Raw genomic sequence first — 23626 nt, forward strand, 5'->3', positions numbered from 1 at the left:
GATCCTGCTCTCCCTTGGGATACATCAGGAAGATGCTGTCAGGCAGGTCTGGGCTGTGCTGAGCAGTCAGCTCAGTCGTTACAAAACAGAGACAATGCTTCATTTCCTTTTTCTCTCTAGTAGTTTTTAGTGTGATTTACAACACCGCTTACCTCGGGCACTGAAGGGGGAGGCTGCACAAGCCATTCAGAGAGGATTTATTTTTCACTTGTTACAGCTCTGGGGCCACAGAGTGGTAGAATGAAATGGTGGAATAGAGGAAGGAGGGTGCTAAGCATGAGATCTGACAGGAGAAAGGAAGATAGAGCCCATTTAAAAAAAAAAAAAAAAAAAGGAGAGAGGGGACTTGCTGATTTGGGACTGGCAGCAATAAGCTGCAAACCTGTGTGATGGGTCTGTCTTCTGCAGAGACAGCTATTGCCCCCCTTTGCCTAATTGGAAATGAAAAACATGTTTAGGAAAATAATGTTTAATGGTGTGCTTCTCTCCTGCCCTTGTCAGACCATCCCACTAAGCGTGCAAGCCAGCTCATGTCAGTCCATCTCCTTGATGTCGTGGGTTCCTGAGATTGTATCGCCCTCTTCCTCCACTTCTTCCAGGGCTTCCTGTGAAGTGCGGCCTGCGGCTCCAAGTGTTTTGGAGCCTTCAAAGCCCTCCCGGGCCCTGAGCCCACCCTGGGAGCCACCTACGTCCCACATGTGCTCTGCTGCCGTGGCTTATGCCGGCAGGGCTGGAAGGGAGGCTGCCTGCTGGTTCTTTTCTTTAGCTGAAGTTAAACTGAATTCTGTCCCAACTGTTCTCAGTTCCTGCGTGCTGTCCTCCCTCTCCTTCGGGGACCAAGTGGAAAAAAGACTGCAACTGTTGGTCAGGGCTTTGCTCTTGAGAATTCAGCCTTCCTCGAGCTGGGGAGAGCCAGGGCGCGGGTGCGCCTCCCCAGCCTCCTGCCCTCCCCGCCTGGGAGCCGGGAGCCGCTCCCAGGACACGCGGCTCCCCCTTCCCGGGGACCGCGCTGCCGCCTTCTCGCCCGTGCTTCCTGCACGCCCCGCCGCCCCCCGCCTCGCTCGGGGCTCGGGCTGCCGCGCTCCTCCCGCGCGGGGCCACGGGCCAGGCGCCCGCCAAGCGCGCGGCCCCGGGGAGCCCTGGGCCCCGCCCCCTCAGCCCCGCCCCCTCGGCCCCGCCCCGCCCCTGGGTTCGCGGCGGCAGCGGGCGGCGGCGGCAGTCGGAGCGGCCGCCCCCATGTCGGGCCCGCGGGGCGCCCTGCAAGCCTGGTGCCGCCGGCAGTGCGAAGGGTACCGCGGCGTGGAGATCCGCGACCTCAGCGCCTCCTTCCGCGACGGCCTGGCCTTCTGCGCTATCCTGCACCGGCACCGGCCCGACCTCCTGTGAGTGCGGCGGCGGTGCAGGCCGCGCGGCACCGGCCTCGCCTCTCCCGCCGCGCCGGACAGGGCGCCGCGGGGCCCGACTCCGGCCTGCGGTCGCAGGGGGAGGAAGAGGAAGAGCGGGGGGGACCCGCAGGTTTGCGGTGCGGGGGGCGCCGGGAGCCCCGTTTATGGAGGGGCTGGGCCGTCCGTGCCCCCCTGCAGCTCCCCGGCGGCTGCTGGGGCGGGCGGGGGCTCGCAGGGCGATGGAGGCGCCGTCGGAGGCCGCTCCGGGAGGGCTGGCGGGGGGACGGCCTCTCCGTGCAGGGGCGGTGGGCTTCGGGGGCAGAGAGCGCAGCGGTGGCTCCGGCGCCTTCTGAAATAATTGGGTACCGGGATGGAGGGTGCCGCGTTTGGGCAAGCAGCTCTCTGACCTGGGCGCACAAAGACATCAAGGTCGGGGTTAGCAGCAGTCATGTGTGTTAAGGCCGAGGGGAGCGTGGCGGTGGGCAAGGCCCGTGCACCCGCTGGGAGCCGTACCTGCCAGGGAGGAGGCATGGTGCCGGCAGTTGGGCGTGTGGGAGTTTCTTCTCTGCAAGAGGTGGACGTTCCCACTTCCCCAGGACCAGGGGCCTGCCCGGCACAGGGACATTTCCTGGCTGCCACAGGCAGCCACTCCAAAACTTGCAGAGACCAGGTTGCTGCTTCCAGCTTGTTTTTTGTGGATGCTGCAGTGAAAGCAGGAGGTAGCATATACCAGCGGGGATATCCAGCCTTGCTAGCCTCCACTGGCAGATGGCTTAGAGTTGAGTTTCCTTCATCAGCCTCCCTTTTGCAGGGTAGCTCTGAGGGGGAATGTGAGTTTCAAGAGGTAGACAGTGAGTTTAGGATTGCTTGAGGGCACAGTGTCAGGCTGGAGAAACTGGCTGATCTGCTGGAAGGAATCTGCCCCAACCTGCTGTTATAACCCTGCGTGCCCCAGCACTGCTGGGAATCCGCCTCCTGTCTGCTCTAATCTTTGGTAGCCCTTGCAATGCAGGTAGGCATGGCCCCACCTTGCCATGCCTCTGGCATGCATGCGCTACTTGCCTGTTAGCAAAGCCTGGTGGTGCATCCCCCATCACATTCTGCTCCAGGACTGGTGTTTTTTCCTCTGAGGTTGCCTGAATTGACCAAATCCTGTTTTCTGAGCTGGCCTTGGGATGGCCTTCTGTCACAACAGCAACTTCTAGCAAGCAGAAAGTTAACAGTCACTCCACTGTGGAGCTGTGGTGTCCATGGGAGGGCAAAACAGGCCTGTGTTCTTAAAATGAGAAGCTGAACAGGTAGGCTAGAAACCAAACTACTACCTGCTGTGTTTCAGGTGGCTGCTACAAAACCCTCAGTGTGGCATTTGGGAGCCACCAAGGGCATCTCTACACGGTGGCTTTGCATCGCTCTGGGTCTTGAGGGAGCTGCGTGGCCTTGTGTCCTGGCAGCTCCTGGGGGGTATGGCTCGCTCTGACCAGCTAGAATAGAGCCTCTGAAAATGCTCCCAGTTGCAAGGCTGCTGGAGGAGAAGAGGTAAATTAAGGACAGGAACACTTGCAATCACTGTGTTTCTGAATTTTTTTATTTATTTTTTAAGTGGCACAGTAATGGGGAACTAAAAAGCAGAGGTTCAGCAAAAGCTTACGATAAACACCACTAAAACCACCTGATGCTTTCCCATTAACCATATTTACCATCCCATTAAGCAGCAACCGCTGCTCTTAAGTTGTCAGCGGGCTTAAATCTGCTCTTGGCAGATGTCCTAACTAAATGCTTCACAGGTTTTCTGCACGAGCTGTATTGTAGAGACAAAGCCCAGGGCCTTACAAGGACATGGCATGTTGTAGAAGGATTTTCAGAAGGTGGTCAGGAGAGTAGCATCATTTCATCTGATTCCAGCTTCTTCAGCCTGTCCCGATTTGGAAGTGGGAAGATCGGATCAGAGGCAGTAAATCTCCTGACGGCAGAGCAAAAATGGTTGCCCTTCGTTTCTTCTAAAGTGTTTTCAGTCAGCCTGGTAATGGGACTTGGCAGGGATCTGCAAGTACGTTTCTGACCTTGTGTGGTCTTCCTTTGTGCAGGGCTGCCTGGCCTGCATGAGACAGCTGTGCTGCTCCCCAAAAGCTAAAGTTCCTCTGTAGTCAGCTGCTTCCCTGCTTCCTGCTGGCTTCCCCTTGGGTCACAGAGGGGAGGAACGGGCACATCCGTACAAGAGCTGAGCTAGAGCTCTCTTTCCTACCTGTGTGCCACCACTCCTCTGGCACCACGAGCCTCTGGGCTTTCTTTTGCTGCTGTGGTGGCTGTTGATCTGTCCTAGTTGTTTGACCCTGCCCAGACACTCCCCTGTGTGCTGCTATGCTGACAGGTGACATGCTGGGGAAGAGGCTGTCATAAAAGGCTGTACGTACGGGTTAGTGAGGCTGAGGACAGTTTTCCACATGACCCCTGATTTGAACACTATTACGATGGGATAAGACAGAGGGATGTTCCGCTGGAGAGCTTCAGAGAAGCTCGTGCAGAGCTCTTGGAAACATGGTCGTTTTTTTGAAGGAAGTAGACTGGCAATGCTTGCTGTCTACTGAATCTGGCTAAAGGTGTCTTGAACTGACCACCAAGGATGAGGTGCTTGCCTGCAGGACCTGTGTGTTGAACCATGAAGCTGAAAGTCCCTGACTCTAGCTTTGCTACTGTATGCACCTCGCTTGGTTTCCCTGTCTCTCTCTCTCCCAAGTGGGAAACGGGAAACCTAGATATAGCCTCTGACTGGACTGCTGGCTGTGTGGTCTTGAGGCAAGACACTTAATATCTTCTTTTCCCTTGTCAGTTAAGCTGGAAGCCTCCAGGCCAACTTGACAGTGAACTGGGGGGATTAATGAGTTTGTTTGTTCAGTGCTCTAGAAATCTAAAGCATGGAATTAGTGTTTACAAGGCATTTGCTGCAGCTTAGTGAAGCAAAAAGCATCTTTCAGCATCCCAAGCTGTGCAGCCTCCCTGGAGCTCAGGGGAGGTTCTTGGCATTCGAGGGCAAGAAGAATAAGAGCATGGTACATGCCTTTGAACTGCTGAGAGAGATGGAGGCCTGAGGAAAACAGGAGATGAGAGCCGTGTGTTAGAAACGCTGTTTTGTCCCTAGAGCCATGGATTTAGTTACAGGCAGGATCACAAATCTCGTTTGTTCCTTCCTCTGTACTGCCTGCATTTCCCTGACAAGACCTGGAAAGCTGAAGGGCTTATTATGCGGCACTGCCGTTAAAGTGCTCATGATTTATATTTGAGGAATCCAGGAATTTGCTTTGGTTTTAGCTGTATGGCACACCCATCCCCCTTCCCTTGGCCTGCTGTGTTCCCTGGCAGCTGCCCTAAACCCCGGAGTGCTTAGTGGCTCTGTATGTATCTAATTAGGTAAGCATTTGGGATGTTATTTGCGTGGAAATATTACTCCATGATATGCTACGATGCTGGGGTTTGCTGAGTCAAGACAGTTGTTCAGCTGGGATAGCCAGAGTCTTCCCTCTTTTACATTGAATCCCTGGGACTGGTATGTTATCAGGAGAGGAGCCTGAGCAGAGCTGGATGAAAGGCTGGTGAAATCAAGGCAAGATAATAATGTGACATGCAGCCACATGTCATGGAGCTGCAGGATGGCAAGTTCTGGTCTTTCTGCAAATGAGGCAGTTTATAAAGAGGAAAGGGGTATGCCCGGGGTGACTTTCCCCCATACCTGAGAAGCTATGCTCCTTGCACGTTGGTACAGGGAACATGCATGGAGATGCAACATAGCTGCATGTGGGACCGCTCGTGTCATATGTGATGGAGGTCAGCACAGTCCTCCTTGGCTTGTTCTGAGAGGGAGCTGGAAAATGCAGTGGAGAGGAACTCAATAAACGGTGATCCCTGGGGCCTCGTACTGATGGACTTCCACATCTTGGGTAAAAGCTGAGAGGCTGTAATCCTACATTAATGGAAAAAAATCTTCTATTCCCTTGCTGTTTGGTAGCCCCCCTGTTACCTCTCGAATTTTACATCTTCTCTGCTGGCATCTCCTTTCCCAGGCAGATTTGCCTTGGTTTACTAAAATGGCTTTGGTTCGCTGGGGCAGAGTGGACATGGTGTTATGCCTGTCAAAAAATATTCTCCCAGCCCAGGCCACCAAGGAGTCTTTGAGCTTCCAGCTGCACCACTCCCATATCCTGAAAGTCAGGGCATTCAAAATGAAGGTCGTGAATGTTTAGAGGGCAGTTGATGTATAACTTTGCTGTCATCACTTCTCCTGTGTTCCCAAGCTGGTATTTTCTTTAAAAGGGAAAAAAAGTAACAGCAAGGTTAAAGGAGTTCTCTAGGGGAAAAAAAAAAAAAGTCTTGGAGGGAAAAAAATCTCCCAGTGGAGATTAGTCATAAATACAAAAAAGGCACAGGTTTTCACTAGGCTGAAGCTTTCTCTCACCAGCATGTGGAGAGGGAAAAGTGGTATTTTGAATATGCTGAGTTCTGTGCACGTATTTGCATGAGCTTTCAGAAGGTGCTAAACACAGAGCTGAATGTTTGACCCATCTTCCACGTGTCTGCTGTATTTGGTCCCGTGGCAGCCAGTGGCCGTGGTTTAATTTATCTGGGAGGAAATGGCACCAGCAGCCTCTTGCTTTTGAACGAAGGAAATGTGGTTTTGTGGTGGCTCGGGCAGATGGGAGAATCTTCCTGAGCTCGTCATGGACTTCCTCTGCAGCACTGGGAAAGGCGCGTGAAAGGGTGAAGGGCTTCGAGAAGGGGCCGGTGGCCCTGCGGTGTGGTGCCGGGGTGGACTGGGTCAGTGTTACAGGAAAAGGCAATAAAATCCAAAGGGGGATGGAGGAAGGGAGGCTCCCGCAGACCCTCTCTGCAGGCGCACAGCTGAGGATTTGCCATCTTGCCCGATTCCTGCGCACCACCTTTGGGGTGGGGGACATGCTCCTCCCCTCAATCTGAATTGTCTTTCCAGGGTCAGTCTCCTGAGCTTTGGCACCTCTCTCTGGGCCACTGGGGTGGCTTTGCCTGACCCTCGACCCCTCTGGGCTGTGTCCTCCTTTGTGAATCCAGCTCACAGGCACACCGAGCTGCTGCATGAGATTTTTTTGGTAACAAAGCTGAGATCCTTGGCAGGAAGGGACTGTGATCCCTTTAGCGTGATGCTGTTTTCACACATTATACCCACGCGCATATGCAAAAGGCATAACTAACTCCTTCCTGTATTTTTCCCCTTCTGTTGAAAACCTGCAGATCGCTTTAACCCTCTGCCTTCTGCTGCTCTGAGGAGAGCAGCTAGTTGATCCCTGTGGCTGGGCTGATTGATCCCCCCAAAAGGGATCCAGGGGAACAATGTGAAATGCCTGGGTTGGGAACTGCTGGGGTTCCTCTCTGTGCCCCGAGTGCCTTGCATTCAGCAGGCTGAGTGTTGGGGGAGCAAGCAAGGACAGAAGTGCGGTTTAACACCTTCTGTGTCACCCCAAATCCTGAGGTGACCTCAGCTCTCTTAAGGTGGGTGCAGGGCTGTTTGTCTGTGGACCCTTGTACAAGGGAAAGATCTAGCACAGGTGGCTCTTTCTCTTGAGGTGCGGGATCTGCTGCTTCTTCCTCCTCCTGCTGTTGTGCCGGTGACCTTGGAGGGGGAGGTTTGGGGTGATGTTGTGCACCCTTCAGTGCAACCTTGTGGGGTGCTAATCAGAACATGGCCCTGGTGTTTCTGCAGCCTTTAATCATGAGGGCAGGAGAAGCAGGTAACAAGAGATGAGCATGACATTCTTTGTCCCTTTCAACCTGAAATCTGATTTGCCAAGGTTTTGTTTATCTAGGGTCTTATATGTTGACTTGTAAAGTTGGCTGTCCTGAGAACCTTCGTGTGGTGGCATTGGGGCACTTTTCCTCTGCACCTCATGTGGCTTTTTTGTGCTTTCTTATTTCAGAGACTTTGATTCTCTCTCCAAGGATGATGTCTATGGGAATAATCGTTTGGTAAGTCCCCATTAATCAGTGTACAGAAGGAAGAAGGGATGTGAGAATGACTTGATGGAGGTCACGTAGTGTGGGAAGACTTCATGATGGTGGTGAGGGTGTAAGAAAAATCTGTGTTTGTAAGTAACAGGGGGGAGCTTCTCTGGAAACATAAGGGAATCTGAAACACCAGCTTCTAGCCTGTACTGAAGGGAAGATAAGATGGGTATCCTGATAGTTGCCAAGACAACATCTCAGGTGAAGATTAAAACGGTGCCACATCTTCTTGACCTCAGCTGTTCCACACTTGCAGGCAGCGTGTGGTGGTTTGATCTTAACTGAATGCCAGGTGCCCACCAAAGCTGCTTTGTCACTCGCCTCCTCAACTGGACAGGGAAGAGAAAATACAACAAAAAGCTCATGGGTCCAGACAAGGGAGATCACTTAGCAGTTACCATCACGGGCAGAACAGACTCACCTTGGGGAAATTAGTTTAATTTATTACCATTCAAATCAGGGTAGGATAATGGGGACTAAAACCGAAACTTAAAAACACCTTCTCACCCCTCCCTTCTTGTATGCTCAAATTCTAAACTACCTACTCCCTTCGAGCAGTGCAGGGGGACAGCTAATGGGAGTCCTGGTCAGTTCATCACACGTTTTCTCTGCTGCTCCTTCTCACACTCTTCCCCTGCTCCATTGTGAGGTCCCTCCCGTGGGAGACAGTTCTCCATGAACTTCTCCACATGAGTCCTTCTTAAGGGTTGCAGGTCTTCATGAACTGTTCTAGTGTGGGTCCCTTCCATGGGGTGCATTCCTTCAAGAATGACTACTCCAGCTTGGATCTCCCGTGGGGTCACAAGTCCTGCCAGAAAACCTGGTCCAGCGTGAGCTCTTCTCTCCATGGGGCCACAGGTCCTGCCAGGAGCCTGCTTCAGCGCAGGCTTCCCACAGGTCACAGCCTCTTCCAGGCATCCACCTGCTCCAGTGCAGAGTTCCCCATGGGCTACAGGTGGCTATCTGCTCCACCATGGACCTCCATGGACTGCAGAGGGACAGTCTGCCACATCATGGGCTTCACCATGGGCTGCAGGGGAATCTCCGCTCCAGCGCCTGTCACCTCCTCCTTCACTGACCCTGGTGTCTGCAGATTGCTCTCACATAGTCTCACTCCTCTCTTCCACTGCAACTTGTGCAGATTGTTTTTTTCCCCCTTCTTAAATATGTTATCCCAGAGGCACTACCACTGCTGCTGATGGGCTTGGCCTTGGCCAGCGGTGGGTCTGTCTTGGAGCTTGCTGGCATTGGCTTCATCGGACACAATGGAAGCTTTTAGCAGCTTCTCACAGAAGCCACCTCTGTAGCCACCCCTCCCCCCAAAACCTTGCCATGCAAACCAAACCCATTACACGATGGAAGCTGGAAGCTAGTTTTACTACAGGTATCAGCAGAGAGGAAGGTCATGCTGGACCTGGGCTGGTTCCTATGTTGTGCTTCTGCTTGGGACATCTGGAGCCAATAGTAGAAGTAAGCAGTGGGGAATGGGGAGAAGCCCAGCCCCACAGACTAATGGTAGGACAGAGCAGCAATAGCCTTGATTTTTTTGCTGAAAGACCTAGTTGCTGCCGGCTCCATCTCATAGTCCATGGAGAGACATGGGCCATCACCTTCCCAAGATGAGTCCAGCTAGGTCATTTGGGTTATTTTGGGTCATTTGCCATTAGCAGCTATCTTTTCGCATTCAGGAGCCACACAATGGGTTTCTTGTCCTGTTAGTGACCCCTAAGCTGGGGTCTTTCCTTGCTCCCTGCTGCTTGCAGCCTTGTGTTCAGCAAGGCTCTGTCCAGAGAACCAGCTTGAAGCCAAGCTGAGCAGAGCTGCGTGTCCACGGGGGGCATTTTACACCCCCGGTTACTGCAAATATCCATTTTCATGTATTTCTCCGTTCCTTTTCTTTAGATCCCACACCCTGCACAGCATCTTGTGCCCCAGAAACCAGGCACCTTCAGGCTTTACCCACATCCTGCACCTGGTACCTCACCATTTAGTGCCCACACCACACTGTTCCCCTCCTGACTTGGTTTCTCTTTGGTCCCTGCTGTAGTCCTGCATCCCCCCTCCCTTGGAGATCAGTGTGGGTATGCTGCCCTTGACACAACAGTGGGATGGCTGGCGTATAGCCAGTAATCCACATACACTGCTAAGTGGGAAGCTCTGAAACACCTATTTTCCTCCTTCACTCCTTCCTTTTAAGTAGCCGTATATGCAGCTGTAGGAGCTGTGTGCTTCTTATCACAATGTCCTTGTTGTTTCTGCTTGCTGTGACACAGAAAAGTACTGAAGTGGTTTGTACATGGCAGGCTGCTGGCTGTTGAGCCAGGATAGCTATGTTAACTGTGGGAGGGGAAGATGTAGCACCCCAGAGCGTGAAAGGATGGGCAGAGTTGGTGTTCCTGTGAGGTGAGTATTTGGGGTGGCTGGGGACACTGCTCAGTAAAGCCAGCATTTGGCTGTGTCGCTGGAAGTATCTCCCAGCCTTAGGCCCTTTACAGGCCTGGTGGTATGCCCATTTCATGGGCTGAAAAAACACTGGGTTTTTTTTCCAGTGAAAACTGAGACCTCCTGAGGGTTACCCTCACTGTCCTAGTGCAGCAGCCAAAGGACAAGACCTCTCAGGTGAGTTGCCAGGGGCACAGGCAGCTGAAATGACTTGGAGGAAAGGGCAGCTGGAACAACTTGTTCCCTTGCTTCTGATGCCACCTTTCAAGTCAAGCGGCACGTCTGGGAGCCTCTGTCACAGATGCCACAGGGTTACTACTTAACCTTCCCCAGAGTCCTTCAACTTGGTTTCTCTGTTATTTTTCAAAGAACATCAGTTTTCTCTCCTTAATGCCTCTCTCTGCTGTTCCTGCAGGCCTTTGAATTGGCAGAGCGGGAGCTGGGCATCCCAGCCCTGCTAGATCCCAACGACATGGTCTCCATGAAAGTCCCTGACTGCCTCAGCATCATGACTTACGTGTCTCAGTATTACAACCATTTCAACAACCCCAGCCAAGGTGAGTGTCCTCCCACCCCTCTGGTTTCCAGTTTGCTCCCGCTTGAGTATAAGAAACTCAGCATTACCCTGTGCTTCCTCCTTCCTGTGGCAAATGGGTGCCATGTGTGTTTGTGGGGAAAGGGAGAGGAGTGGGTAGTACCTGCCTCTCCTGGATCTCACTGGTGCTTGTGAGAAAGGCCTAGAACAAGGAGTGCAGTAGGGCAAGATTTCACAAGAGGTGGGGAGTGATTTAACAGCTCAGGCTGCGGAAAGAGGAACGCCTTGTTTCTCCTCCCTCCACGCTGCATTCCTGCTGCTTGGGTTGGGCCACCACCCCTGGTGTTCATCAGCCCCTCTTGTGATCTGCTTTAACCCACCAAAATGAGAGAAAGCTCGATAGGCAACCCGCCTACCACAGATGATTTTTATCACATCGGTAAGTGTAAAGTGACTGGAGGACAGAGGGAGGGGAGCCAGGGTGGAGTGTCTCAAATCAGCTCATCTTGTCCTTGCAACCACAACCTGAGATGGATGCTGCTCTGAAACAGCTTTTGCAGGGAATCGCTCCTGGGTGGAGACGAGAGCTCCAGGTCTCCTCTGCTCTGCTTTCTAGCCACAACATCAGATAAATCTCTTCCACATCTGTATAATTCTCCAGGGATGCTGGCCTCCCAGCCAAGGACTCCCGCTGGGGACTGCTGTGTGAGTGCCAGCCTTGATGGGCAAGAGATGCTTCACAGACACACTGACAGCCCAGAAGCCCTGGGGCCCAGTCGGTCATAATAATACATCAGCAGCTACCCGGAGTGCTCTGGGCTTTGAGCATTGCTTAGGGAGTTGACTACAAGGAATCCAAGCAGCATTTAATGAGTAAATCAAATCATAGTGAGAGGCTGGTATCCCTGAGCCACAGAAGGGGATCCACAGCAGGGCCAAGCTCTCTGGCAGCCCCGCAGCCAAACCATTATTTAATTGTGTTTGTCTCATCCACCTAAAATAGGCACTGAAGTGTCAGGAGCGACAAGTCCCGTCCTGTGTCACAAGGCTAGATGATTTCTTTTTCCCCTCCCCCCACATGGGTGGTGTGAGTCACTGCTCCTCTGTTCCTGATCCTCCTTGCCTTCTGCCTCCAGCCAGCATCCCTCCGCCTATGAAGCGCCCAGCTGCTGCCTCCTCACCTCCTCTGCTGTCCCACAAGAAGCCCGTGGCTGTGGTGGAGGGTCCCTCAGCACCGCAGGTACCTAATTTCTTGATTCAAAGCCAGCCTGAGGCAGTGCTGCTCCCTGCGTGGCAGGTGAGGAGATGGGAGAGAGCCCATCACAGGAGGACAGATCTTTGCAGGGAGCTACCTGTTTATTTTGGGTGGGAGAGGTGTCTGCGATTTTGGTGCCTTGAGGGACCCAGCTGAGAGAGTGATTTCTCTCTAGGAGTCTCTGGACTGAAATTAGTCCATGGCAGGCAAGAGGTTTGGCAGATTGGTGCCAGGTGGTTCCTTGAGCTACCCAGGGCATAAGCGCCCTCCTTCCTATGGGAGGGTAACCCTGTAGATGAGGAAAGAGCAGGAATGTGGGACTAGAGGAACAGATAAGATGCCTTTTTCTTTCTTGGCCCTTTATTTCAGGTTTTAGCAGATGTCTGGGCTGGCACATTTTCCAGAGAGAAGGGGTTCCTCTTGCTGGTCCCTGATGCCTGCGGTTTACATTAGTCCCTTCCACAGCCCTTCGGCCCTAGACAGGGGCAAGACACCTTTTGGACTGGCCCCTTCTAATTTGGGAATAGGCAGCCTGTCTGCGCCTGGGCTCGGGGACAGCTGTTCTGTGCATTGTCAGCCCCTGAGGTCAGCCCCTGAGCTGTGCCACAAACACTCAGTGTTAGGCTTTGCACCCAGAACAGCTGCTCTGGAGGAGCCATGGGCTGGGGAGCAGCTCATGGCCCCTATCCTGAACTCCCCGTGCATTGTGTCTCAGGATGATGCCCCCTCGGACCTGTCGGAGCAGTCCCAGCGCACGACACTCAGCAGTACCTGCGCCGCCTGCCAGCAGCATGTCCATCTGGTCCAGCGTTACCTGGCCGAGGGCAAGCTCTACCACCGCCAGTGCTTTAGGTATGTCATGGCCAGGCCTGGTGGGGCGGCCACTCTCTCAGCAAACTGGAGGTCTGTGGCCAGCTGCACCCTGTCTCTTGTCTGTGTCCTTGGGCAGTATGGAGCATTAACAACAGTGCCTGAAATAATACTGGCAAGGGTCTGTTTGCGGGCCAGCCCCCTGTCCCAAAGGTCTGACTAGCCCCTTGTGTCCAGCTCTGTGCTGCTTACCTCCCCTGCTCCCTGCCTCCCCTGCTGTCTTATGCTTTCCCGCTTCACTGACTTGGGATCCCAGCACCTTGTGTTTCTGCTGCCTTCATAAACCACGATGTTCTGCCTCTTTACCACCTGCCTACTCAGAACCACCACCACCACCTTCCAGTAGGGTCTAAGCCAGGACATCATCCTACAGACCTCCTTCCACCTACACTCCGCATCCTCAACTGGATATACAGGCTCCCATGCTGCCTGAGGTGGTGCTGAACTCTCAGGGGAGCATGTGGAGAGCTGCAGACTGTTACCAAACTGAGGAATGAGGGATTAGACGTCAGCAGCTCTGTGGTGCAGGTCCTTACCTGCAGCAGCTGTGAAGTCATTTTACTTGCTTTCCCTGCTCTGAAGGTGAAGGGATGAGAGCTCTCATGTGGGCCACAGGACAAGAACTGGCAAGTGGGCAGCTGGCATCGGAGGACAGAAATGTTGAGCCATTGCGAAGTTGCAGGAGACCTCATTCGCCTGCCTAAACCAGCTGGGGATGTGTCATACAAACAACATTACAGGAGGGGGGCTGAGCTGGGGCCCATCAAGCTTCCCATCTGCAACTGGGGCAAAAACAGGAGCTTTGAGGTGCAGGTGCAGCATTGTTCATGGGCCAGGAATAGTAGAGGTGCTGTGTCTGCCTTGGCACATCTCATGGCCCTTAGGACTGAGCAGCAAGATCTCTAACTTTATCCCAAGTTTGTTGCTTTCTTATGCTTTTCTTGTCTTTCCCCCCTCCCCCCACCGGTTCATGGGTGCTGTTTGGTCAGGAATGTCCTGTGGCAGCATTTTCTGTGGGTTGGCAGAGATAAAACCAAAACAAACCTTTTTTTCCCCTTGCCTGAACTTGCCATCTCTTCATTTCATCATACCCCTTTTCTCTAGAGCCTCTGTGTCCTCGCACTTCTGCTCTACATCTAGTGGACACCCAGAGCAGAATTCCTCACCAAAAGTAGCTGCTTGCAGTATAGGGCAGCCAGCTGCTGCAAGCACCAGGTATTCAGACAAGAAAGAACAAGCTTGGTTTTCATGGGAGTGCTTGATCAGCCCCTTGCCCTTGGCTGTCTTTCATGTAAGCTATCCACCTCTCTTCCCAGGTGGAAAAGGGCTGACTTGGTTGCCAGCGCCTGGAGGGCTTCATTAGGGAGGATTCAAAGGCTCAGTGAGGAAAGAGTGGATGATCCAAGGAGATGTGGCAGACAGCAAAGGACAGGGAAGCTATTAGCCCAGTTTCAACAGGCAAGGCAGAGTGTAAGAACAGGCCTACTGTGTCATTCCCGCGTCCTTGCAACCAAAGGCCATGACCCTGGTGGGGTTCATGGTCAGCACCAGCAAGGGTGAGCATGAGACCAGGCTAGGCTTGTATGCTGCTTCTCCTGACTGCTCTTCAAGCCTCCAGCATAGGGATTTCCTGAGTTGGAATTGGCATAGTTTTATTTAATACTCAGAGTTTGGAGGGTTTCTTATATTTCTCACACACACGCACACACACACACACACAAATGTGTCTGACAGTTCTTTAACCTGCCTAGACCCTTGGCACCCGCAAGGGAGCCTGTAGCCTTCCTGTGCCAGTTCTGAACCACCTGCCCCTAATTCCAGTTGATACTCCCTGTTTCATGTCTGTGAATTGTTGATGTGGTTGATCCCTCTCCTCCTCCCAGGGCCACCACATGTGATCTTGTAGCTCTCTGTCCCGTCCCCCACCAGATGCATCTTTTCCCAGAAAACTATGGGTTTCTGCTTTTCCAGGCCTGGAAACCGTGTGATATCCCAATACCAAGTGTTGCCCTTCCACATCTATTAGATCTTTTCTGAGTTGGAGGAGGAGCACAAATGTGCACAATATTTGAGTTGTGAACTCCCCATGGGTTCATATAGTGCAATGGTGATGTTTCTCTGTTCCTCTCCTTTCCTGAATGGCTTCCCCAAGACTGTGCTAGGATTTATTAGCAGGGGTGGGAATCAACTCCATGGTCCTGTAAGGATCTCCCAGGTGTGTTGCGTTCCCTGAGGGGCAGGATGGCATTCCCCATCTCATGGGGCTCTCTCTTCTTATTGGCAGGTGTAAGGAATGCTCCAGCACACTGCTCCCAGGGTCATACAAGCCCGGGTCAGAGGCAGGGACCTTTGTCTGCACACAGCATCGTGGTAAACTGGCCATGAGTGGAAGGGTGGAGCGGAGGCCCAGCCCAGACCGACGGTCCCCAGAGCTGAGGACTGAAACTGGGGCTGGCAGCGTGGGTGAGGATACCCTCCCCACAGGAGCAGAGGTGGGAAAGAGTGATGGCGACTCCCTGAAGAGCGTGGCAGAGACCCATATGCCTGCAGAGGGGCTTGCTGGCCCTGTGGAGAAGGACAACATGCCCAGCAAAGCAGAGACAGCGATGGCCCCTGCTCATGCAGGCAACGAGGCACCTGTCCCCCAAACTCCCCCCAGACCTCCCCTTCCCAGCAAGCCCACAGTGCTCAGCCAGGACAAAGCCAGCTCACTGGATGGACGACTCAGGGAGATGCGACCCACCCCTGCCCCAAGGAGGGCTGCGGACATGTCGGCCCTCTCCCCTCCGACCTCTCACCCAGTGCCGCGGCCCAGGTCCACTCTCCAGGGCGAGGGCAGCGAGTGTGGGCCTGCCGTCGTGAATGGTAAGAGAGCACAGTGATGGTAGGGGTTACCCTCGGTTTTCCCAGCCGCCGAGGTGGTTGGCTGCAGGTGGGATGAGTTTTGTTCCTTCTTTGCAGCCTGACACCCTTCTGCCTCTGAACAAATCTCGGGCTCAGACACTGAGCTTTGGATTGCCAGCCATCCCCCTGGTGGGGAGAGCAGCACTAGGTTTCACACCTGCCTGCTCCCTTACGTTTCTCCAGAGCTCCGCGCTAGAGCAGTTTGCAGGTGTGGGGTCAGGGGGGGCACATCAGGTCTCCAGGTGCAGCTCGTGGGGTGGGAAAAAAAAGGCAAAAGGGGATGTTTGGGGTTGACTGACTGCACCAATTGTGGGAGAAATGCTGTGAGGTCTTCAGAGAGTGGGAAGAGCCAGCCTCCTGCAGAAAGATGTATAAGAGGTACCTCATGTTGATTTAACTTCTTTCTTCATGTCCTTTTGGTGTTGTGACAGTCTGACCCTGTGTCTTTCTAGGTAGGGCACCTGAACCCAGCCCCCCTGTCCCAAAACCCCGAGGGAGACCCTGCTCCTCTGATCGGTACGTCCTTCTCTTCACAGATCACCTGCAAACCACATAGCAGCGTGGGGCTATAGGGACAGCTCCTCTCCCACCTCTGTCAGCCCCTGCTTTTAGGAGGATGTAGGCTATGATCAGGCCCCTTCCCTTAATGGGTGCCAGGCCAGTACAGTAAGACTGACAGTATTTGTCTGTATCTCCCAGGGTCTTTGTCTCTCAGGGTTTTTAAAGAGTGTGGGGACTTCAGGAAGGCATTTCTGTGGCACATGCAGACTGCCACGTGCCTTCTGAAATGGTCCTGCTTGTGGATGCTGAGAAGGGGACACTTGCCTGGCTTGTGGAGGGTTTGTCCTGGGAAAGGTCTGGTGCAGGGACATTGTGAGTACCTGGCTGCAACCTTTACATCTCCTGGGCTCTTACCAGGAGCCCATGGGTGCTGGTTCATTCTTGCCTGCTCTTGGGCCGGAGGTAGCATGAGCACCCAACGTTTGCAGTGGCCAAGGAGTGGGTGCGTGTGGCGAGTGATGGCCACTTTCCTCATAAGCAGTGATTCACTGAGCTGTGGTGTCATCTTGCCAAGGGCTGTGCCCCCAGAGGAGCAACGGTGGGTGCTTCCAGCTGCGGGACACTCGGGTGATAAGGTGACAAACAGTCCTCTGGAGCGTAGGAAGGGAGTGTGACCATGCGGGCAGGTATCTGATCTCGACTCCCCCTCCATCCACAGCCTGGGGAGCAGAGCTGGGTGTAGGAATGGTGTCAGGGAGGGGAGAACAGCTGTGCCCATGAAGCTCAGCCTTTACCACTGCTTAGCAGACGGAGGCTATAATATTCAGAAACTAGAACGTTGTGTCCAGCAGGCAAGTCAGGCAGGCTGTGCTTCCCTCAGGCCCGTAGGTTTGCCCACAGAGAACAAGACACTTTGTGTCTGGGGAAGACTAGGGCCACCCTTGGATGAGAAAGCTGGCTTCTGCATGGGAAACATGCTGCTCCGTCTGTCCTTTCCCCTGAGAGCTAAGTTCCTCTCCTGTGCCTCGCCATCCCAGCCTGTCTCTGCTCCCTGCCACCTCCACCGTTGCCACCCACCAACGATTTCCCGTTCTCTTTCCCCAGTGCTGGAGCTGCTGCAAGAGCCAAGGACCCACCGTGGATGGCCTTAGTGCAAGCAGAGCCCAAGAAGAAGCCAGCTCCCCCTCCCCCCCCGGGCAGCAGCCACGAGACTCTGAGTAGGACTTCAGAGGAGGAGGATGGGGAGGAGGTAGGGAAAGCCAGGAGTGAGGAGAGCAGGTCTGACGCCACAGACCCCAGACCATACAACCCCTTTGAGGAGGAGGATGAGGAGGAAGAGGAGAGTGCTGCTGCCCAAAAGAGCACGCCTGAGCAGGAGCAGAGTGAGACTGCTGCCAAGCCTCTCCACCCCTGGTATGGCATCACTCCCACCAGCAGCCCAAAGGCAAAGAAGCGGCCAGCTCCACGAGCCCCCAGTGCTTCCCCACTAGGTGAGCTTCCTCCCACTGCCTAATCTGACCTCTGCAACACCTGTGCAGCCCCTTGGAGGCTCCCCCTTCCCAGGTGCCTCAGCATCACCTTGGCAGGCCAGGCCTTAATGCAGTGATGGTTGTGCTGGAACTTGTGTTAGCCATGTCCTCTCTACCTATTGGAGCACAGCATTTACAGGCAAGACCTTTGTGCTGGAGGGTCCCTTCTGTCTTCTCTGGAGACAGAGAGACACTGATTCCTTTTGCACTCACCCCTGCCTCCAGCATATACTGCTCTCCCCTTCTTTCCTGGCTGCCCCCCTATTCCTCTCTGAGCTCTCCCTTTGCTTTGCAGCCCACCACCCCATCTCCAGGCTGTCACACTCGGAGCCATCGTCTTCTACTCCATCTCCAGCCCTCAGCCTTGAGAGCATCAACTCTGAGAGTTCAGCCAAGGTGCCGGGTGACACCGATGAGGTCTCGGTGCCCAAAAGCTCCTCTGAACCCACTGTCCACACGCCAACAGCCACCAAGACCTCTAGCACTGACACGCCACTGGCCAGTGTCTCTTCCAGTGAAAGCCCTGCTGCCCCAGCCAGCCTCTCCACCAACTCCTCCTTCTCCTCCTCCAGCGAGCTGGCCAGCTTCAGTGGGGAGGCACAGCCCAGCACCCCACATGCCAGCAGGAGTGTTTCCACTGGCAGCTTAAAGACCAGCCCCAGCCGGCTGCCCCCCAAGCCTCCTGCTGGGGCTAGCACTACAGCCGTCCTCTTGACTTCAGATGGGGATGCTGGGAGCCCCAAGACGCCTTCCTCACCCAAGCCACAGCTGAAGGTGAGATGGTGACCTTCCTCCCATCCATATCAGGGAACTTTTCTCCCCCACGTATCACTTGGTCACAGTGGACATCGCAAGTCCAGGCTTGCCCTTTAGGTCAGTTTGGTGTGTGACCCCCTGTGGCCTCAGACTTGTGCTTATTAAATGGTGGCTCTGCTTGTACTCTGTCTGCCCCATGTGCTAGAGAAGAGGCAGGATGTCATGTGGTCAGAGCACATAGGAAGAGAATCGTGAAAGAAAACAATTCGGTGTGTTTGTTAGAGAGAAGCTGGGCAACTGATGCCAAACAGGAGCACAGCTGGTTTTTGCCCCATGGCTAGGCTGCTGGTTGAGATCAGTGCTGTGTTCCTCCTCTAGGAAGGTGTGGGGCGAGACGCACCCTGGGGCTGTCCTGTCTGCTTAGTCCCAGCTGGTGGGATGCTATACCCTTCCCTTCCCTTTGCTGGACCCTCACATACCTCCTTTTGTTCCCCCCTCTGCAGTCTTCCTGCAAAGAGAACCCCTTCAACCGGAAGCCATCACCTGCTGCCTCCCCCTCTGCAAAGAAACCTCCCAAGGGCTCCAAGCCAGTTCGTCCTCCTGCACCGGGTCATGGCTTCCCACTGATCAAACGCAAGGTAGAAGGACCCTCGGGAGCAGATGGGAAAAAGCCAGTTCTGTACTACCCCCAGGGCCGTAGCTGTATACATGCTCCCGGTGGATGCATGTGTGGGTAGGGGTTACTGCAGGTGGCTGTGGCTGGGGAGGATCGTGTTTAGGCTAGACCCCACTGACGGCAGCACCGTGATCTCCCTTTGCTTCAGAGCTGGGTGGGGATTTCAGATCCACACTTAGGTGGAGTGTTCTGTTGTCTCTCCACCCCCATTAGTGTTGACCAGCCTTTGGATTACTCCTGGGAACTGTATGGTTGATGGTAATGCAAGTCTCATGGTTTGGCAGGTGCAGACAGATCAGTACATTCCTGAGGAAGACATCTATGGGGAGATGGATGCCATTGAGCACCAGCTGGACCAGCTGGAGCACCGTGGGGTGGCCTTGGAGGAAAAACTTCGCAGTGCTGAGAATGGTATGTGAGGCAGGCTGGCTGTGGGTGTGGGGCAGAACAGACCCTAGGGCTGCCCAGTGTCCAGCCAAGGAGATAGCAGTGACTTCCTCCCTGCTGATGCTGGGGTTGGAAGAGCACAAGGGGCTGTGCTGGGCTCCAAGAATGATCACAGCCATACCATGGACTTGGAGATGGAAACAGGTGGGAGAAGAGATAAGGTCTCTCTGGGGCTCAGAAACAGGCTGAGATCAGGTTGGCTCTAGCCCAGTGCTCCTCTCCTGACTTGACAGAGCCCAGCCTGCTGCAGGGTGGTGGGATCCTGCAGGGCTGGGGGTGGCTCTAATTTGTCCCTTTGCCTGGCAGACAGCCCCGAGGACAGCCTGCTGGTGGACTGGTTCAAACTCATCCATGAGAAGCATGTGCTAGTGCGCCATGAATCGGAGCTTATCTACATGTAAGTACGTGCAAGCATGTGGGAGGCACTGATGCTCTTACAGGGAGCCCTGTCTCAGCCCTCCTGAAACTGTGCTTTCAGGGGAGTGCCTGACATGGCCTCCTGACCTGGAGAAGGGAGGGAAAGAGGGCAAGCAGACAAATCTATCAAAACACACTCAGAACGGACTCAATGCAAGTCACCAGAGTCCCTGCAATGTCTCCTCCAGGAGGGCCTTGAGCAGCCAGGGCTGGTCCCTGCTGGTACTTGGTTCCCTGGCTGTAGAGGATAATATCAGCATGCTGGTGGTTCTTTCCAAGCTCACCCCGTACCTTAGGATGATGTTCCACATCTCTGGAGACTTGCAGTGGTTCTTGACGGTGCCCTCTTCCCTTGCAGCTTCAAGCAACAGAACCTGGAGCAGCGGCAGTCAGATGTGGAGTATGAACTGCGTTGCCTCCTCAACAAGCCAGGTAAAGCATCACGCTGGGTAGCTACCTCCGTTTTTCACCGGGGAATCATCTACCCCTGGCCTAGGTGGGACTCATTTGAAGAGAAACAGATCTTTAGGGATGTCAGTGCAATCAGCTGGCTCTAGAGATGCTGTCCTGCCCCATCTCATTGCATTCCCCAGCCTTGTGTGGTGACATGCTGCTTTTGTCCCCATGGGATGCCACGTACAGGGCTCTCCCTCCACAGCACCACCAGCCCAGCTGGCCCTGCAATATGGTAGGGTGGCAGGGGATTGTGTCTGCCCCAAAGCTGAGTTTCAGAGCTCCTTCAGCCATTTAATTGCCTGTCCTTCCTCGGCATTTGGCTGGGTAGAGAAGGACTGGACCGATGAGGACCGAGGGAGGGAGAAGGTGCTGATGCAAGAGCTGGTGACCATCATTGAGCAGAGGAACGCCATTGTGAACTGCCTGGACGAGGACCGGCAGAGGTGAGTAAGGAGTGGGGTGGGCTAGGGGAGAGGGGAAAAGCGGAAAAGTGTAGCCTGCCTGACTCAGCACCACATGAGTGGCTTTGTGGGGGTGTCCCAAGATGTCCCTGTTGCTGATGTCTTTCCCAGGCTTCCCAGTCCTTGTCTCTTTGAATGCTTTGTGTGGGAAAAGACAGGGCCGTACATGCAGCATGTGGGATTTAATCTGCTGGTAGCAAATGCTCACAACACAGTGATGGATCTGCCCCTCTGTGGCTTATAAGTAGGAGGTTCTTTAGCCTTAAACAATGCAGCAGCTGTTTTCAGGGCTGAATTGCTGATCTCTTTCCCATTCTTTCTTTCAGAGAAGAGGAGGAGGATAAAATGTTGGAAGCCATGATTAAAAGGAAAGGTAAGAAACAATTGGGAAGATTTTTGGAGTGATGTTCTCACTGCTGACCCCAGCAAGGTGCAGCATTCATGAAATTGTGTGCAGAAGGAGAGATGTAATCTGTTCTGTGTAGACTCTGGAGCCTTTGTTGTAGGATTGTTAAAGTTTGGGGCACAGTTGTGCTGTGCACCCCTGTTAGAAAGAAGTGTGCATACAGTGAAGGGCTTTGATTCATAGCTCTCACCCTTGCCCCTGCTGTTGTGTGAGTGTGTGTACAACCATCCACGTCCCACAGTAACAACCTCCCTTTGCAACCCCAGAATTTCACAAGGAGACGGAGACTGAAAGCAAGAAGAAAGGCAAATTCAAGCCCATGAAGGTGCTTAAGCTGCTGGGCAACAAGCATGACTCCAAGAGCAAATCGCCCAAGGAGAAAAGCTAGAGCAGGGGAACACCAGCAGTGGGAGGGATGTGCTGCCTGACTGCCCTGGCCTCGCCACAGCTGGCCAGGATGCCTGCCAGGAAGGGGGGCTTGTCTCCTTCCACTCCCCTCGCCTCTCCCCCAGCTCCCTCCCCAGGCACCAGAGCTGCTGCCCCAGGGAGATGCCAGACCTCTGCCCAGAGTGGGGGAGTCCAACAAAGCACTCCCCTTCCCGAGACTGCAGAGGAACATGACCATCCCCTCCGTGAAGCCTTGCTAACGAGGTGGGGAGTAGACAGATTTGCTTTTCAGATAATTACCCCATTCTGTGTTCTTGTTATTAACTGAGAAGCAAGCCAAGGAGTTTCGTGTTTGTGGGAAAACTTGCACTAACTGCCCCCCATCCCTTCTCCCGCTCTAACTGTGACAGTTCCACGTGCCTCTGATCTCCGCTAGGATGGGACTGGGTCTGCCTGTCCCTCCCTGCCTACCCGCTCTTGTCCCCTTCCTGTCCCATTTTTAATTTCAGGAGAAAACCCTGGCATTAGAATCAGGATTTTGGGTTTTACTGGCCTAAACTAAAATGTTAAGAAAATACTCCCGCATCACAAGACTCTAGAGCCGTAGCCAAAAAAATAACTGGTGCCCTATTTATTTTGAGCTGTCCCCTCCCTTGAGCGCCAGGGCTTGGCGGGCTCTGCAACAGGGCTGAGAGGACCCAAAGGGGACTGCGTACAGCTGCTAGGATGTAGCTTATGCACCTTACTCAGGACATCTTACCCCCACTGCTGCTAAACACCACTGACTGCTGCCTTCACAGGGAGGGAGGAACGTTCGTTTTCCAGGCAAGGGCAGAAAAACTCAAGACTTGACTCAGTGCTGGCAAGGGGCACTAAGCTTGTGCCCCTGCTCACCAGTGCCACCCTTGAGCGGCTGGGGAGGGCGGCACAGTCACAACTGACCTTCACCCAGCTTCGTCTGTGTATACTTTAAAAGTGTGCAGGGGTTGGCTGGTTATTTTTTACACCTCCTTTACTAGATTAATTCAAACCCACCCTAAAAACTTTTTAAACCCCTTATTTTATTTGTCATGTGTGTGTTCATGTGTGTACATTGGAGGAGGGAATGGGGGAGTGGTGTTCTTCCAAGCATCCCTTCTTCCTTCCATTTTTGTTTCCTGCCTTATCCTCCAAGGTGAGGAGTTATTTATTGAATTGTTGGATCAGTCTGAATTAGTGTTTCATGGGTGTTTGGTTGGTCAGCTGTTTGTCATGCCTCCTCATCAGCAAATTAGACATAACCAGCCCCGAGCAATCTGCTGCAGTCCCTTCTAAAAACCTAACAGGCTTTAGCCAAAATGCTCTCGGAGCAGTGCCTTGCAAGGTGGCTGGCATGGTGTTTCCAGAAAGGGATTCTCATTTCCCAAAACCTGAGGGACCCAAGCCCCTCCTCAATCCCAGTGTGGCCCCCGTGGCCGGGAGGTGGCAAGCCCGGCCCTGTTCTGGTGATGCCGTCTCACTCTTGCCATACCCCAGCAGGCTGATGAGGAGCAGTGGTAGGGGAGGGGAGATCCCAAGGCACAACTCTTCTCCGAGGAAAAACAAATCCGCTTTAGAGCCTGCTGTCACGTTGCTGTTGCCAAAGGCCATCGGGATTGCTGCAGCCTGACACCCCCTTGGCCCTGTGCCTGGTCAGAAGTTTGATTTGTAAATTACACCGTACTAACTCCATGACTTCCATTCACCTGAACAGAAATAAAAGAAACATTGGATCTAAAAAACAATCGTGGCTTAGATTTCTGATTCCTTTGTGTACTTGCGCTGTCCTGGGGACAGGGTGTGCTGCCTAGCTTTGGGGAGTGGCTGACGAGTATTGCTAAGAAGCAGGTGATGGGATCTTAAGGAAATTGGGAGGCAGACTTTATGCTGTGATTTGTGCAGGAATAGTGGGACGTCACGCTTCAGCCGGCTGGCAGACAGAGGTGGGAGTATGTATGAAGTAAGCAAACAGCCACATCCAGGCTCTGTGGGAAGCTGATGGCTATTCTGCATACTGTGCTTTCAGGCATCAAAAAAGCACAGCAAGCCCACAGCAAAAAGCAGCGGGCACTGGGCTGAAATCCCCTCTCCCTCCTCAGCACAGCTGTCCCTCAGTGTCTGCCCAGTTCAGCTGCCACCCAAGAAGTTTACTGATGC

The 23626-nt window shown here is 53.7% G+C and overlaps 1 protein-coding gene across 3 annotated transcripts; it reads left to right on the plus strand.

Moving 5' to 3' along the window:
• Positions 1-1182: 1182 nt before the first annotated feature.
• MICALL1 (MICAL like 1) lies at positions 1183-23214 on the plus strand. Of its 3 annotated transcripts, XM_055711711.1 has the most exons (16): positions 1183-1382; positions 7325-7373; positions 10267-10408; positions 11523-11626; positions 12357-12493; positions 14796-15376; positions 15868-15931; positions 17021-17406; positions 17741-18219; positions 18705-18839; positions 19162-19288; positions 19631-19721; positions 20100-20173; positions 20526-20640; positions 20985-21031; positions 21331-23214. In XM_055711711.1, the coding sequence occupies exons 1-16, from the start codon at positions 1237-1239 to the stop codon at positions 21450-21452; spliced, it is 2799 nt and encodes a 932-aa protein (XP_055567686.1). In that variant the 5' UTR covers positions 1183-1236; the 3' UTR covers positions 21453-23214. The 3 variants fall into 3 exon arrangements, with proteins under 3 accessions (XP_055567686.1, XP_055567687.1, XP_055567688.1); XM_055711712.1 differs by lacking the exon at positions 1183-1382 and having other exon boundaries at positions 7329-10028; XM_055711713.1 differs by lacking the exon at positions 1183-1382 and having other exon boundaries at positions 7329-10408; positions 11527-11626.
• The last annotated feature ends 412 nt before the right edge of the window (positions 23215-23626 follow it).

The sequence above is a fragment of the Falco cherrug genome, chromosome 5, assembly GCF_023634085.1.
Source record: "Falco cherrug isolate bFalChe1 chromosome 5, bFalChe1.pri, whole genome shotgun sequence".
Lineage (NCBI taxonomy): Eukaryota > Metazoa > Chordata > Aves > Falconiformes > Falconidae > Falco > Falco cherrug.